Source organism: Aphelocoma coerulescens, chromosome 14, assembly GCF_041296385.1.
Source record: "Aphelocoma coerulescens isolate FSJ_1873_10779 chromosome 14, UR_Acoe_1.0, whole genome shotgun sequence".
In the NCBI taxonomy this organism is placed as follows: Eukaryota; Metazoa; Chordata; class Aves; order Passeriformes; family Corvidae; genus Aphelocoma; species Aphelocoma coerulescens.
Window position 1 is genome coordinate 9,187,544 of NC_091028.1, and position 16,161 is coordinate 9,203,704.

A 16,161-nucleotide genomic window follows, 5' to 3' on the forward strand; every position below is an offset into this window, starting at 1 on the left:
ATCCAGGCAGGCCCAACACCCACCTGCAGCTGCTGCAGCAGTCGCTCCATGATGTCCAGAAGGATATCCCAGGTCACAGCCTGCAGCTCCTTCCCATATTTCTTGATGAGGCGTGTGATGGACAGAACGATCTCGTAGGACACAACTGCATTGGGACAGGTCATGGCCTGGAACCCAAAGCACTTCAGTCAGTGAGCAGTTGGGAAGCAGTACCCAGAAACACTCTGCATTCAAATGCAGCATGCCTTATTAATTAGGAAATCAGCTTGGAGGCCTGAGATAAATCCATTCAAGTCTCTGCACACAAAAGACACAGCAAAGAACCACTTTCCCAAGAGCAGTTCTGCACTCCTGTGAGCAGCTGTAGCTCAGATGGCAGACACAGGCCCATCCTACAGGCAGACAAGGGAATCAAAGCCAGTAACTCCTGCTTGAGGCACTCAGATGAAGAAATTTTGAGAGCCCTGAGGCTGTCCCTGAAGATGTTATCCCTCACTTTTTGTACCACCCATTGGGAAGAGTGAAAGTTGTTGCTCTGTATTTTATTTTTTAAGCTAAAGTGCCCTCAAGGTAGGTATTTGCTAGAAAGGACTCAGACTTTGCTTTTGTGGGCAAAGATATCTGAGGAGGAGGACTCAGCTACAAACATAAATCCTCTTGTTTTACTTGGTTTACAGTTTCTCCCTGCTTTACTCCACACCCAACTCCTCCCTCTTGTCCTCCAAGCCTACAAAGATCTCTTTGGTGCAGGAGTCCATGTTTCTGGTCTAAATTTGTCCAAGTGATTAAAAAGTTCCCCCAGCATCCCAGCCCACCTTGAGGAATGAAGGCAGCACTGATGTTGGGGAGTTCCTGAGAGAACTGAGGCGATGAGCCCCCCACAGAGCCATCCCAACAAAGAACACAGCTCCTCTCAGCAGGGCTGCATCTGCCATGTAGGATCTAAGGACAGGGGGAAGGGAAGATTCAGACCATGCCACAGTTATTTTAGCATAGAAAGTCAATAGGAATATGCACTGTCCCAACAGGAATTCCCAGCTGTTACACATCAGGGCCTTGCACAGCAATGGACAAACATGAAAAGCAGAAAATCATTCACCACAACTTTAAACAGAGGGAAATTAAATTCAGAAATGCCCCAAATGAGCCCTTCAGCAGCATAACTAGAAAGGGAATTTATTTCTAAACACCAGAACCTTCAGCTTGTTCTGCTGAGGTTGGTGACTCCCCATCTATCTCACCAGGACCTTATTGAATTCCTCAGATTTGCTGGATCCTCCTCCTTTACCTGTCTTCCATGATCCTGCACATGTTGTAGATGGCACTGTGTCCCAAGTGAGTTCCCAAAAGGTTGCGCATGAGCTGCAGATTCAGAGAGAACACCTCAATCCCCCATAATTAAAACATTAAATACGGATTTAGCAGCCTAAATATGGATTTAGTAGCCTAAATATGGATTTAACTGGCCATGCTTCTGGAGTAAATGTGTCCAGCCTTTCCCCTGCCAGGACAGAAGCCAGTCACACCAGCTGAAACCAGGGGAGAATCCCACAGACATGACACGACTCGCACTAATGAGATACTGATCCCTTCATACTTAAACAATTTTTAATTTACTCTTATAACCAAGCTGAAACTGGTGGCAGATGTGCACAGGCATGTCTGACACTTCATCCAGGAGCGAATTCATTAAAGCCCAAAGCAAGCAGAGGTTCTGACCTTCCAGCAGGGCTCACAGAGCTCCTTCACGTTGATGGTGCGGCACAGGGTGATGATGAACACGGGCAGGTTCTCCGAGGGCAGGCAGTTGTAGCACACAACTGCATCCAGGACTTGCAAGGAAATCTTTGGGAAAGTGAAAGACAAAATGGTTGTACACTTCCCTGTGAACCAAGCAGGTCAAATCCTCACCTGGCACACCCAGGAAATCTTCTGGAAGTCAAAAGGGATGAAGAAATTTTTGGGTTTTCTTTTTAAAAAGCATTGTTAATTCACTTATCAAATTGATTAATGCTCTGCTTGCTTTAGAATAAATTATTGGTGTATGAGATTTATTGGCTTACAAATAACATTAAATTGCATCAGCTCTCTTGAAAGATGAGAATGAACCCAGAGTCTGATGATCTGATTTTGTTTGTAAAAGTTACAGTTTCAAAGACCTTCAAAGAATTCTGAAGTACTAGAAGAAGCTCGGATCACTGACCTCTATGTCCACAGACGATGAAGTCTGAATGCACAAGAGGCAGATCTTGCTGTTAAGAAAAAACATTTAATTAGAATTGTTTGCTCCACATGATTTTAGGCAAATTACAAAGAGCCAGAACAGCCAGGTTAATTGCCATGTTATTTAACTCCTCATTCCCCTTCCTGTGGCAATGTTGGTGACACCCCAAAGGACACTGAGGGCTGCAACCTCTTTCATAAAGTTAAAGGGAGACTTAAATGCAACTCAAGTAATGTAACAGCACAGACTAAGCAATGCAAGCAGGTCCACCCCATGAAATGGGAAAAACACATTTAGTTAAACTAAAACAGATCTGAACACTGTAAAAACTGAAAATCAAATATTTGTCAGAAATGGCAGGTATGACCTAGGATGAAACAGACCCAGATGGAGATGAAAAACATTCCACTTGTCTGTATATTGATCTGCAACCTTCTCTGTAATTTACCAGGAATAAGCACGTAGGAGTTAAAAAAAACCAACTTACTGGACCATGTCAGCTACATAGTCTTCCAGATAGCAGCTATTGAATTTCACCAGGTTGACTAAAACCAGGAGGAACTCAGAAGTCAAACCAACATCCATCCACTGTAGCACAAAATCAGCTAAAGAAGGAAAAAAACCCTGTTAAAACACCCCATCTACCCAGGAATGGTATCACTACCTTTTTCTGTTATCACTGGATGTCTCTGCCTTGATTTATTCCCACCAAATTGGAGAGGGGTAGGGACAATACTCACCCAACTCTTCCTCTAAGTAGGTGATGTATCGTCCGTTCTCCGTCAGAGCCTTGAACACTTCAAGCCGTTCATGCAAATCTTCATTGGAGGGATAGTCCTTAATAACCTTAAAAAAATGGGCTCTGAGGATCCCTAATCTCTCACCCTTTAAATAAAAAAAGGGAGGGGGTTAAGGCCTGGACATTATCAAGGTCTACCTCAGTAATCTTCATGCTTGAAATTATCTTTTTCTTGAATCAATGCCTACTCTTTTCATAAGCATCCACCCCTGCTTTCCCAGAACACTGAAAACTACAACTTCGGGCTGATTCAGCCTTATGTTTGTGCAACATGTTGGGAAACCTGAAGAATTCGTTGTATGCTGAACTTGGCCAGCCTAGAAGTGTCTCACACAGAACCCCTTGCATACCTGAAACATCAAAACCAGCTGCAAACTGGGACTAGGAGGTCTGGGCAAAGACCACGTAAAATTTGCTGAATTATGCTGAACTCAACCCAAAGTATTTCCTCTTTCTCAAGAGCGTTACCCCAAACCAGAAAAGCTTTCTATGAGTTGTACAAAAAGTTTTGCTACAAGATCAAACCAAGACTTAAATTAAAATGCTTCCTCTTCTCGTTGAAGAGGTACAACCAAAATTTCAAATATGAACAACTGTAGAGAAGAGCCCCCCGGTGCTTTCCCATTTCTCCCCTGCACAAAGCCCAGTTTAGGTCAGTGTCCCCTGCCCCGTGGGTTTGTTGTCACCTGGCCCTGGACGATGGACTTGAGCAGGTGAAGCACGGCATGCCTGGCCTCGGCGGGACGCTCCGGCTGCAGCATGTCAGCCACCACCTTCCACACAGCCTCCACGGCGTGCTGGGAGCAGAAACAGCGTGAGGCAGGAAAGATCAGCTCCTCCTGGGATCTCAAGCCAGTAGGTCACAATGAATTATGGCAATTAATGATTCAGATCCAGGGATTTCATGTCCGAAGTTCTCTGTTCTGAGGAACACTCACCCACCTGGTCACACCCCCCTCAGATCAACCCCAGGAGACAACAAATCCAGTCCTACACCCCAGGAACTGGAATTCCTCATCCCCACACTCACTTCAGTGGGAACATTTGTGCAGAAGCCTTCACCTAGCTACAAGATGAGTTCAAAACCAATTGGGGGCTGCTTATTAACAAGCCAGAAGATAAGGAAACCCCTCTAAACATCATCCCCATGAACATCATCTCCCAGCATTCTCCTTCCAGGAAGGTCCAGGAAGCCCATCAGCTCCATCCTCTCTGCTCCAGAGCTGGAAGGCTGGGCAGACTAATTTCCTTTTACAGCCCAAAGCAGCCTCTGGGATCATCCATTTTAAAATGCTTTCTAAACAACAGGAGTTTCTTACAGTAGTTTGAGAGCTGCTGCCTAAATTTCTGTCCTTCCAATACTCACTGAACACTTTGGAACCCACCTCTTCAATTTTCTTGGTTTTTGCCACTTCACAAATTTGACTGATTGCTCGTATCCTGTTACTCAATCCACATTCTATGCTCAGTTCCTGGAAAGAAATGGAGAAATAAGTTAACAGCTTATCTTACCAGAAACACTTATCCATTTCTCCAAGGGGAGAAGGAATTCTGGTCTCCTTCTCCTTTTTTTTTGTATTTTCCTCCTTCTGTGCCAACTATTCTGCTTACAGACTTATGGTACCAATTACTGGAATCAATTATTTTACTTTTCATTTCCACAGAACTGTAAGGTTTTCATAAAATAGAAACACTGGAAACTGCCACCACAGAAACTTCATCAAGCTCAGACTATAAATAAAGAAGGGATAGGGAAATACCCTGTAACCCAACATAACAAGTATCTCCAAAGTATTCAAAGAGTGAATAACTCAAATGCTGGAGCTGCAAAGTAGGCGAGTTTTACATCCAATTCACCAGTGAATGAGTTGAGAGATCAGGAGAGGAACTGAATGGAGAGGAACACAGGAGAAGGAGCAAGCCCTCCTGATCCCCTCAGCCAAGGTACCCCTGGTACTATCCCCACCTTCACTCCACTCAGTTCTCACACCTTGAGTATTTCTGCGGTGATGATAAACTCTGTCTGCTTGCCCTCCGACGACTTTGAACTTCCCCGGGATGTTCCCAGCCCCAGGAGGTTCCTGAACTTCTCCTTCAGTCCAGAATCCTTGCTCTGAGGCTTTGCCATTGCTGCCAAGCGCTGAGGCCCTGCAAACACAGAACAGGGTTCCACTAAGGGAGGCCCAAGGGGAATATATCAGTGGGAAAACACCAGTGACAGCATCACACCGGGGCTTCTCCAAAGAGCTTGGGTGTCTTGAGACTTTTCAAAGAGAAGCCCAACACTGAGGAAACACAAGGAGCTCGTGCTGCTCCTGCCTTCAGCACCCACATCCCGCAGCTCCCCATGGAACATGGAGCCTTTGGGATACCCTGTCCTGGGAGCTCTGAATGCCCAGCTCACCATACAGGCTGATTTTTGCAATATGTCCATGTGCATACACTTTTTGGAGGGTGTGAGCTGGATACTTGTTCCCAAAGCAAAGGCCAAGCACACCGTGCTGTGCTGTTGATGTGGATGTGAGGAAGGACTTACAAATCTGAGTGTTGGAACATCCAAGTGCTGCCATGGCAAGAGAAAGACAGGAGCAAGAACAAGGATGGCCATTACAGCAACAACCCCCAGAAACTGCCTCCCCCTGCCCAATCCACTGTCCCTTGGGGATCCCTGCCCTGGGCACACGACCCTGCACAACCCTGGCACGCCTAAATCCCTATGGACATCCCATGCCCTTTCCTACACCCTGGGCACAGCAGTCCCTGGTGCTCCTGGGGATGCACCACAGAGCCTGTCCCAGCATCCCAGGGGACACACCATGGCCTCCTGCCCAATGTCACCAGGGGACACGCCATGCCCCCAGCCCACCATCCTAGGGGACACACACAGGCCCCAGCCCACTGTCCCAAGGGACGCACAGAGCGCACCGCCCTAGGGACCCCCACAGCCCTAACCCACCCCAGGCGATGCCACAATGTCCCCCCGTGACCCCCAAACAAGCCCGGACACGCCACATCCCACCCCCAACCCAGGACACGGCACAACCTCTTAGGAACACACAATGGGGGTCCCACCACAGCCCCCCCCCCAAGCACAACGAGCGTCACATCCCAGCCCCCTCCAAAACACAGCGGGGGTCACAGCGCAGACCCCCCCGAACACACAACGGGGTCACAGCAGAGCCCCCCAAAACACAGCGCGGGTCACAGCGCGGCCCCAAAGCGCGTCCCCCTCACAGGGTGCCGGGCCCCCCGCCGTCCCCGTCACTCACCGCCGGCCCGGCCCCGCCGCCCCCGGCCCGGCCCGGCCCGGCCCGGCCCGCTCCGCTCGGGGCCCGGTGCCGGCGCCGCCCCCGCGGAAGCCCCGCCCGTTCCGGCGGCCCCGGTGCGCCCCGGGCCCGGTAGTTCGCGGGGCCGCCATGAGCGCGGCGCGGCCCGGGCCTGCCGCCTCCGCGGCGCTGCGGCGGCTCCGCTCGGCCGCGGGGAACGGGGGTACGGACAGGGAACCGGGGTACGGACAGGGGATGGAGGGTATGGGACAGGGGATGGAGGGTATGGGACAGGGGATCGGGGTACGGGACAGGGGATCGGGGTACGGGACAGGGGATCAGAGTACGGGACGGGATCGGCGGTACGGACAGGAGGAGCGGGGGTACGGACAGGAGGAGCGGGGCTTCTTGGGGTACGGGAAGAGGGGATGGAGGACACGAGGCGTGCGGTAGAGGGAAAATTGAGGATTCCGGGAAGTATGGGAAGCGGGGATCGGGGCTGTGCTGGGCACGAGGAGGGGCTGGGGCTGCAGCAGGAGCAGTGAGGGCCCGGCCTGGCTGGGGACAGGGGCTGGGTGTCCTTGTCACGTCCCCCTCGGAGCCCGGGATGCGGCAGCGAGGGATGTCTGGGGCTTGGGGATGCACCTTCAGCAGCCTCACCTGTGTTTGGGACACGTGTCCCCATCGTGTGACATGTGACCCCACTGTTGTCACCTGGTGTCACTTGTCTCCCAGGTCCTTCCGCCCTGCCCTCCCTCGCCCCGTGCTGGCTCTGCTTGGGACTGGGGGATGTGCAGTGTTTGGGTTGGGAGTATGGGGAGGGAACTCGTCCTGGTCACGGTCCCCTGGGTGATTGGTGACACATGGGGCTGTCAGTGAGCTCTGTGAGGGCTGAAGGCATCTTTCCTCAAGCCTGGAATCTCTCTGCCATCCCGCGCAGGGAGCCAGATCCAGGGCACGGCCGGCATCCCGAGGCGCAGCAGGAGGAGGAAGAGCGTTGCCATTGCCTATGAACCTGGGCAGGGCGAGAGGGCCGAGCCCCGGAGACCGCGCTGGGAGCCACGGGACTGGCGGGAGCAGCTGGAGCGCATCCGGGAGATGAGGAGGAGCAGGGATGCTCCCGTGGATGAGATGGGAGTGCAGAAGTGCTACGACAGCGGTGCACCTCCGCAGGTAACAGCATTCCCACAGGGAACAGCATTCCCACAGGGAACAGCATCCTGCTGCCAGCTCCGGCAGGCACAGGAAAACACAGCCTCCCTCATCCTCATGCTGCCCCTGGATCTGTCCCACTTGGGATGTTTCCAGGACAGAAACTGGATCAGGACTCTGGGCCAGGATTGGTCCCAGAGGATGTAATGAATGTGAGGGGCAGTGCTGCCTTATGGAGCAGGCTGGCAGGGCATGAAGCCACATTCCTTTTTTCCTTAAAAATCTCTGTAGAAGTCCAAGGAAAGTACCCAGCAAGATGACTGTGGAATGCAGAGGAATGTGGGGATCCGTGGGCAGGCTTGGAGGAGCAGCAGGACCTGCTGGGCTCTGAGGGAGGGGTCTGGAGGACACAGCTGGACAGCCTCAGCACATGGAACGCTGTCCTTGCTGCTGGCATCGTGCCCTGAGCTTGGATCCCTGGGGAGAAGGATGAGCTCTAACCCCGGCCTCAGGGAACGTCACGCGCTCTCAGCCACGTGGGTTGGCAGCTGTGGGGCCAGGGGTCCATGGTGCACCACACAGAAATAGCTTCTCTTCCCTAGGGAAGCGAGGTTGTTGCTTCCAAGAAAAAATGGATGTTGTAACTCTCAGCTCCTCACATCATTTCCTTGTACCCTGAGATTATCCTGTTTCCACGCACTCAGGGATTTTTCCTGGTGCACCTGTGGTTTTGTAAACTTTGTAGGAGAGCTGGAGGCAGGATTGTGTCCCATGTTATCCTGGGTCATTTTGGGTTAGTTGCATCATCCTCCTCACTCTGGTGGGACAAAATCACGTCTGGGGAGAAAGAATTGGGAAATAGGAGGTGATGGCCTCGCTAAACCCTGCATGGCAGCAGCAAAGGAATTTCTGGGATTTGTCCTACTTCTCCCAGTCTCTGTCATCAGAGATTCAGATTTAGTTCTGTGAGGAGCTCACTGGAGCCAGACACCCAGTTCCTACTGAAGCCTAGTGAGAAAGGGTTGGGATTTTCAAAAGCTGCTTAGGGCAGAAGTTGCATGAAAAATCACTGGGCATTTGTACTTCTGCATCCTGTGGGGTCTCCTGAGAATCCCATCCTCAGGAAAAGTTTTGTCCAGCCATTTGTGGGTCAGCACTGGTGTGTTTGGAGTGAGATCCCAGCAGACAGAGCTGCTCCCTGCCCTCTCACAGATACTGACAGCTGAGCTTGAAGGTGTTTCTTTTCTCCCTTTATTGTGTGGTGCAATTAAAAGGTTATGGATTATTCCTGTTGCAGCCTTCCATTCTCTTGGAGGTGGATATGGCTGAAGGGTGGGAGCACACCCTGCACTGAGGGTGGTGCTGGAGGTGCCAGATCCTCCCTGGGTGTCTCAGTGTCCCCTTTGTCCCCAGGTCATGCGCTACCAGGTGCTGCTGGCCCTGATGCTGTCCAGCCAGACCAAGGACCAGGTGACAAGTGCTGCCATGCTGCGCCTGCGCCAGCACGGTCTCACCGTGGACACCGTGCTGCAGATGGATGATGAGACCCTGGGACGGATCATTTATCCCGTGGGATTCTGGAGGGTGAGTGCAGGATCACCATGTGGACGCAGAGGAACCCCCTGTGCCCTTCCTGTGGGGAGCTTTCCCCCTGGCGTCAGGCTAAAAACTGAATTTTACACCAATTTTCCTATTTTGTATTGCCAATAAGATGAGATTCTTGGCTGCAGGGCCTGGAGTGTGCAGGGAGGTTGGAGCTCCCAGCTCTCAGCATTTTGACTCCAAGGAGAAGTCAAGGCTCTGTCTCTCCTCCACAGCTCCCATGTGTGGCCTCACCTGTCACACACACTGAGCAATGGTTGGTGTTCTGGGCTGTTGGTCCCTTTTCCCTGTATTGGAGGGCAGCTTGGATTGTGTGCCTTTGCCCTTGGTTTTCCAGAACAAGGTGAAGTACATAAAGCAGACCACAGCCATCCTGAAGCAGAAGTATGGGGGTGACATCCCGAGCACCGTGGAGGAGCTGGTGCAGCTGCCAGGAGTTGGGCCCAAAATGGCCCATTTGGCCATGCACATTGCCTGGGACAGCGTGGCTGGCATAGGTGAGTTGGACTGGGTTTTTCCCATCCCTCTCCTAGATCCTGCCTGATACATTCCCCAGGCAGAGGGGGAGCATTGCAGCCCCAGCCCCAGGAGGCTGGTAACATCCCTTTAGGTCAGTTATCTGCAGAGTATTTGGGTAGGAGAACAATGTGACCCTCAGCCACTCACTCAGTGAGTTGTAGGATTTAAGCAGCTGCTGTTTCTCCCCAAATTTGATAGCAGAAATTCCCAAGAGAAGTCACTGCCTGGGGAGCTGGTGCCAGATGGGGCTGGACCATCACGTGCAGGTTGCAGCCTGGGGCCCCTGGGGATGGATTAGTATTCCAGAAGGATTTGCTGCTTGATGGAAGAGCGCTGGGAAAGCCAGGGTGAGCGAGTGGGCGGGAGCTGGATTCTGCAGCCCCTCCACTGCCCATCAGCTGGACAGGCTGTGGCCCTTGCACTACATCAAACCCTTGGGGTCTGTTGTTCTCCTGCTGTGGGGAAGTCCAGCGGCAGCCAAACCAGCGAAGTGTTTTCCAAATAATTGTGTGCTCGGTTTTGCTTTGGGAGGCAAGGCTTAGTCTTCCTGTTTACAGCAATTTCCTGAGTTTTGCCCAATTAGCCCTAGAGACAGGTTTATCACTGCTGATCTAACAATAATACACTTTGCATTCAGAGCTTTTGAGCTCAAAGCACATTATAAACACGCTTTAAGCCTCCCAAGCCCTCTCTGCTGGTGGGTATTATGAAATGTGTTTTCCATGTGGGCAAAGGAAGGGGCAGAGATCACAATTTGCGTAACTTCAGGGAGGATGAGAACGTAGAGCGGGAACTGGGGCCAGGCTGCCCCATGCCTGCTCCACGGAGCAGGGGAACCTTGGGAGAGGCTGCCTCGGACTGTGTGAGCCTGGGGGGAGACACCCACCCCAAATGCTTTTGGTTCCAGGCCTGGGAAGAAAACGTTTGTTCTTGGAGTGACCCTTCCCTGCCCTTCGCTCCCATTCCACCTGGCTGCTCCTGCTGCCCGCAGGGGAAGCCCTGTCCTGGGCCTGGTGGCTGTCACAGGCAGCTTTTGGCTGTGCTCTCTCCGTTCAGGTGTGCCTGCCCCACCTAAACTCTGGGCTCTCCCTCCCCAGCTGTGGACACCCACGTGCACAGGATCTCAAACAGGCTCAAGTGGGTGAAGAAGGAGACCAAGCACCCTGAGGAGACTCGGGTGGCACTGGAGGACTGGCTGCCCAGGTGAGCTCTGAGCCCCTGCTGTCTGCAGGAGCCATGTCTGCATTAAGTCCTGCTCGGAGCAGTTTCAGGGACTGTGTTTCAGCTCCCTCCTCTTTCCAGGGTTGCAGTAGCTGCAGGTGTTTCCCCTCTGCCAGAGCTACAGCAGCAGCATCTCACCTGCGTGCCAGTTCTGTTGCTGCCAGATGGATCAATCACCACTAGTAGAGCTCTTGATCCCTGATTTTTGCCTTACCAAGTTTACCGTGACCCAAGCCAGGTGCTTTTCCACACAGGGCCTTGCTGAGCCCAGTGGCCACAGCAGCATCAGCCCAGGGCTGGATCCTGGCCTTCATTGGTGATTAATTTTCAGTATCAAACACCAGCTGACACGTACACAGGGACATCTCCACATCTGGCACGTGCCTGAGCACAAGCATTGCTCCCCACCCAGCTCAGCAGGATCAGGAAAGGTTGGGAGAGCTGTTCCTAGCAGGGGTCAGGAAGAGTTGGGAGGCTGGGGAGGCTTCACCTCCAGGGGAAGCCAGGAGGAACAGGCAGAAGGGGAAAGGGATCCCATTAACACCACAGGCTGTTCCTCACCCCTTCCAAGCAGCTGCATGGCAACGCTGACGTTTCTCCTCTTACTGCAGGGACCTCTGGAAGGAGATAAACTGGCTCCTGGTGGGCTTTGGGCAGCAGACCTGCCTGCCTGTGAACCCTCGCTGCAGCCAGTGCCTCAACCAAGACATTTGCCCAGCTGCCAAGAGACACTGAGGGATCATCCAGCCTTTGGAGAACCACAAAGCTGCTTGGGCTGAGCCCTGGTAAAGCTAAGCCTGGCACAGGGCTGGCAGTGTGACTGCAGGGGACAGGAGCCTGCTGCAGCAGCTCGAGGGAACAGCCACTGGCAATGGCTCAGCTCTCCAGAGGAAAAAGGGGCTTTGAGAGGCAGCAGTCCTGCTGGGACAGAGCTGAAGGCTCCAGCCTGGGTGAATGGCTGAGCACGTCCCAGCTGTGCCACGCTGAGTCACTGGAGAGAAAAGCTTTGTCCTCAGGGACTTGCTGCTGCTTGTAAATACTCATTTAATAAAGGTGGTGAGGGTTTTTTTGCACCCACGAGGTTTGCTGGCATTTGTGTGACACTGGGCGAGGGGAGGAGAATGTGGGTGACCTCAGCAGGGCTGAGACCATGGCAACCAGCCCTGCCCTGCCAGCTGAGAGTGGGCAGCACACACGTGCCCAGCCCTGACAGGGGCTCTGCCACCACGAGGTGTGCTGCCAACAGGACAAGAGCTGTGCCAGGGGATGTCCAGGGTGGACAGCAGGAAGAATTTCTTCATGGAAGAGGTGATTAAACACTGGAAGGGGCTACCCAGGGAGGTGGTGGAGTCCCCATCCCTGGAGGGGTCCAGGGAAGGCCTGGATGTGGCACTCAGTGCTCTGGGCTCAGGACAAGGTGGGAATGGGGCACAAGTTGAACTCCATGATCCTGGAGAGCTTTTCCAACCTTGGTGATCCTGAGATTCTGAGGTACAGCTGAAGCCTTCCCAAGCCAGGAGCAGAGGGAATCACTGCCTGGACAAGTGACCTCTGACCTGGCAGAAGAGCAGGGGGTGATGCAGAGCAGGGCCAGGAGATGAGCCAGTACCACTCTGTGCCACAAGGGTTACAGCAGCCACGGGAGCCAGGCTGTGTCCCCAGGAGCTGACAGAGGGACACCACCACCCCTGTGTTTTGTTCTTCAAAGAAAGGGCAGCGCTGACTTCATTGTGGAGCTTCAAAGGCATAATTCCAGCTCCTCTTTAAAGAGGCGAGGGAGGAAGCAAAGTTTACAATGTGCTAAAGGGCTGCAATTCCGCTCTGGGCTCCCTGAGCAGCTGAGGAAGGAGCAGATAAGTGCTGGGTACATGGCAAACCAAGTTTATTACTGACAATACAGTGTACATGGTGGGTTTGCAATGCTGCTGACAGCCTTAGACTTTATTGATTTTTCTTTTCCAAGTTAAATGTACAGGAACGGAATAATTACTACTGAGCTACAAGATGTCAGGAATGCAGTAATGCTTCAACCAGGAGCAGTTTCCATGGACTAAGAGATTAAGATTTTCAATTTTATCAGTACGGATTTGCACACCTGATTTCTTTTGATCTACATTCAAAACTACACAAGGTTTTTTTTCTCCCCCCCCCCTCAACTACAGCAGTCTTGGATGAGAAATGGGGTGTTTACACCAGGTCTGTGCTCTCTGACGTGCATCAGAGTGTCCTGGGAACGCTCTGCCCCGCGCAGCCCGGGCGCTGCCGGGGTTTGGCAACGCGGGCACAGGAAGCAACGTGCACACCATGGAAAAGAGGAGCTCCTTCCAAACATTACCCAGAGAGAGAAGATAGTATTTTGGGGGCCAAAAGGAGAGCAGGTCATTTGAAGTGGGATGGGGAAGAGGTGTCTTGTTAATGGCAGAGCCCCAAGCGGAGGCAACCTCTCCACATCCCCCATCATCCCACTGCCTGTCTCATCACCCACAGCCAAATACCTGCACTAGTTCCTCTCCAAAGTCATTATTTTCAACCTGTTCAGCCCATCAACAATCCTAAAAGATAACTTTCACAAAGAGAACTCATCTCCTTCACCCCTGAGGCTCTCCACACTCTCCTGCCAGCAGCAAAGGGCCACTGGCACCAGCTGCTCCCCAGGGAAGCCAAACAGCCCGTGCTGAGCCCCAGCCTGCTGCTGAGGAGAGCAGAGAATGGTATAAGGCACCTTTTAGCTCCACAATTTGGAAATGCCTTAGGAAATCCGTGCAGAGCCACTCCCACATCTCTAGCACACTGACCACCCAAGGGTTTTTAATCACAGAAGGACTGGAGTGAGGCAGGGCACAGCCACAGCTCTGTGTTCACACTTCATCCATGGCCAGGTGATCGCTGCCGTTTGCTTTCAGCTGGGAAAAGTGGCTTTGTAGTCCCAGTCCCTTCCCACAGCAGGGCTGGGATTGCTGCTGGAGCGTGGGAGGGAGTGGGACAGCCCCAGCCCCTGCCCTGGTAACGCAGCTCTGCTACCTGTGAGCACTGCAGCTCCGCTGAGTCACCTTCACTCACACAGCCAAAGGCAACAATAAAGAGCTTAAATGGACTTAATCTGTAACACTTTAAAGATTCACTTCGAATGCTGAGAGTGGGGGTTTGAAGGAGACCACAGGAAGCCAGAGGTACTGCCCACTCCATCACACCAGTGCCTGCTCCATCTCCAGCCCCACGGACACCCCACGGCTTCGGAGGATGTCCTTCCAACGGCAAGGCACTCCCGGGCTGGGGACACCACATCCCAGCCCAGGTGGGACCTGGACCAGCCCCACTCCCCAGCGCCGAGCCTGCAGTCAGAGCTGCATCCCTGTGTTTCCTCCTGGAAGCAGATGTTGGGTCATCCCCACTTCCAGGTCTGAGTAAAGAGTTGTTGTGGCATCTCGTGGTTCTCATCTTTGTGCTCTGTGGGGCAGGACTGGCCCCGCTCCCTCCTTCCCCTGCCACATCCACGGCTGCAGATGGGGAGGGCTGTGGCCTTTGGGTTTGGGGTTTGCTTTTAAACCCCACCCTCTCCACTCTGCAGAGCTGTCGGGGGGTGAAAAATGGGCCTTTACTGTCAGGCAGGAGCTGCTGGTGGGGGGGAGGTTCCTAAGCTAACTGGAAACACATGGGACTTCATTAAAAAAAAAAACCAAAACCAACAAAACAAACGTTTTTGCTTCAATAGCAAAGCGATTTCCAGCCACAGTCCATTTTCCCATGGTGGGAGTAGCTAATGCTGGGCAAGGGGAGCTGGGGAGGGGGTCCATGGCACCCCCACCCTGTGGGCATCCACCATGAGCTGTTTCCACAGGGGCACAGAGCATCCCACGGGGCTCAGTCTGGGACACCCACAAAGCCCAAACACCCCACATAAAAAGTAAAAAAGAAGTAACAGAAGCCTAAATGATGCAGTTAAGAAACAAGAGTTAAAATTCTTCCAGTCCTTTCTCACGGGAACAGGGGACGGTGGGCAGCTGGAGCCAGGCTCAAGAGCAAGCAAGAAAAGGAGCTTTGGTCACATTTGTCTTATGAGAATCGCTGGTGAGTAACAATAATAATAATAATAATAATAACAATAATAATAAAAAATAAAAATAAAAAGGACTTTAAAATACGCCTTGTAAAAGCAACCAGTGAAGAGCAGAGCACAAAGCATCTCACGTGGACACCGAAGGACAGGGCGTAGGCACCTCAGAAACGTCCAAGCTGGGGCGGGAGGAGAGCGGACGGCGGCCACCAGCAGGGCTCAGAAATTGCTGAAAATCTCCCGTTTCTTGTTCCAGTCCATCTGCGGCGCTCGCTTCTTCACACGCTTGGCCCTCACCTTCTCCTTGGCCTCAGCAGCCGTCGGGCTCAGGCTCAGCCCACTCTCCTCAAAAGGGTCCTTCTTGTCCGTGTCTCCATCCTGTGCGGAGAAAGGACAAGAGCTGTCACCCCCTGCAGCATTCCCACACCACTGCAGTGTCCCACAGCCTTCCATGGAATCACTGAGGTTGGAAAACTCTCCGGGATCATCAAGTCCAAGCTGTGCCTGATGCCCACCTTGTCCCCAGCCCAGAGCACTGAGTGCTACATCCAGGCATTCCTTTGGGAACTCCACCACCTCCCTGGGCACTTCCAATGCTTAACGACCCCTTCCATGAAGAATTTCCTCCAGCCTGCACAATAAGCAGATGTGCAGGGATGGGTTTTGTAGCAGCAGAGGGTCAAAGCCCCTTCCCTGTGCCATGCCCATGGTTTCACTGGCAGCAGCACCTGCGTGGCCATGGAGCTCATTACAACACTGCATTTTGTGGGGGTGTTTCACCTGCCTGAAGAATGTGTGACTGCAGAGCTGCAAGTGGAAAAGCAGGAACACAGAAGGTGCTGCCCAGCTGCACTCATGTCAGGTGTGGGTAAACACACAGAATGGAGGTCTTTGGTTTTAGGGAAACCTTTCAGAGCTTTCCTGCTGGCACTGCTGCCCCACCAGGCATGCCCAGCACCGAAACAGAGTGCACAAACCCTGCTGATAACCATGGGCAGGGCCTTCCACCAGTGCCATGAGATAACAGCAGCAGCCTTGCTGGGCTGAACGAAGCCAAACTGAGCCCAGGAAACCCCCCCACACCCCCGGGGACTTTGGCTTCTTGCCAGGACAGCAACCCCTGAACAGCCCAAAGGTGACTCCATGGGAAGCACTACTGTGCTCCAGCACTGGGGCACAGCCCACGGTTCCAACTTCTCCACCCCAGCGACTCTGACTTCTTGAGCAGTGACCCCTGAAGCAGCCCAAAGGTGACTCAGGGGGAGAACCCACTGTGCTCCCCACTGGGACACTGCCTGGTTTTCCCAGGGCAGCAGCCATGGGA

General features: G+C 52.9%; 3 protein-coding genes across 10 annotated transcripts in view; 1 reads left to right on the forward strand and 2 right to left on the reverse strand.

The window, feature by feature from the left end:
- Nucleotides 1-6,353, reverse strand: part of TSC2 (TSC complex subunit 2) — a 32,303-nt gene extending 25,950 nt beyond the window's left edge. For 5 of the 7 annotated variants that reach the window (XM_069030423.1, XM_069030422.1, XM_069030421.1 and 2 more), the window contains exons 1-10: nt 5,014-5,171; nt 4,409-4,495; nt 3,710-3,820; nt 2,965-3,109; nt 2,712-2,829; nt 2,204-2,252; nt 1,720-1,845; nt 1,289-1,362; nt 816-942; nt 24-167 (exon numbers count right to left, since the gene is read on the reverse strand). In XM_069030423.1, coding sequence (XP_068886524.1) covers nt 24-167; nt 816-942; nt 1,289-1,362; nt 1,720-1,845; nt 2,204-2,252; nt 2,712-2,829; nt 2,965-3,109; nt 3,710-3,820; nt 4,409-4,495; nt 5,014-5,151 — 1,119 coding nt within the window. In that variant the 5' untranslated portion in view covers nt 5,152-5,171. Of the gene's footprint in view, nt 1-23; nt 168-815; nt 943-1,288; nt 1,363-1,719; nt 1,846-2,203; nt 2,253-2,711; nt 2,830-2,964; nt 3,110-3,709; nt 3,821-4,408; nt 4,496-5,011; nt 5,172-5,559; nt 5,595-6,292 lie in introns of those variants that run through there. The other 2 variants (XM_069030419.1, XM_069030418.1) reach the window with 2 other exon arrangements.
- A 58-nt stretch (nt 6,354-6,411) lies between these two features.
- NTHL1 (nth like DNA glycosylase 1) lies at nt 6,412-11,860 on the forward strand. Of its 2 annotated transcripts, none has more exons than XR_011155300.1 (6): nt 6,412-6,512; nt 7,230-7,462; nt 8,855-9,025; nt 9,381-9,540; nt 10,619-10,765; nt 11,395-11,481. XR_011155300.1 is itself a non-coding variant. In XM_069030083.1 (6 exons), exons 1-6 carry the CDS (start codon nt 6,440-6,442, stop codon nt 11,516-11,518), a joined length of 867 nt encoding a protein of 288 aa, XP_068886184.1. In that variant the 5' UTR covers nt 6,412-6,439; the 3' UTR covers nt 11,519-11,860. The 2 variants fall into 2 exon arrangements, 1 of the variants encoding a protein (XP_068886184.1); XM_069030083.1 differs by having other exon boundaries at nt 10,660-10,765; nt 11,395-11,860.
- Nucleotides 11,861-12,648: 788 nt separating this feature from the next.
- Nucleotides 12,649-16,161, reverse strand: part of NHERF2 (NHERF family PDZ scaffold protein 2) — a 33,287-nt gene continuing 29,774 nt past the window's right edge. The window contains exon 7 of the mRNA XM_069030410.1: nt 12,649-15,215. Within this exon, the coding sequence (XP_068886511.1) occupies nt 15,057-15,215 (159 nt within the window). The 3' untranslated portion in view covers nt 12,649-15,056. The remainder of the gene's footprint in view (nt 15,216-16,161) is intronic.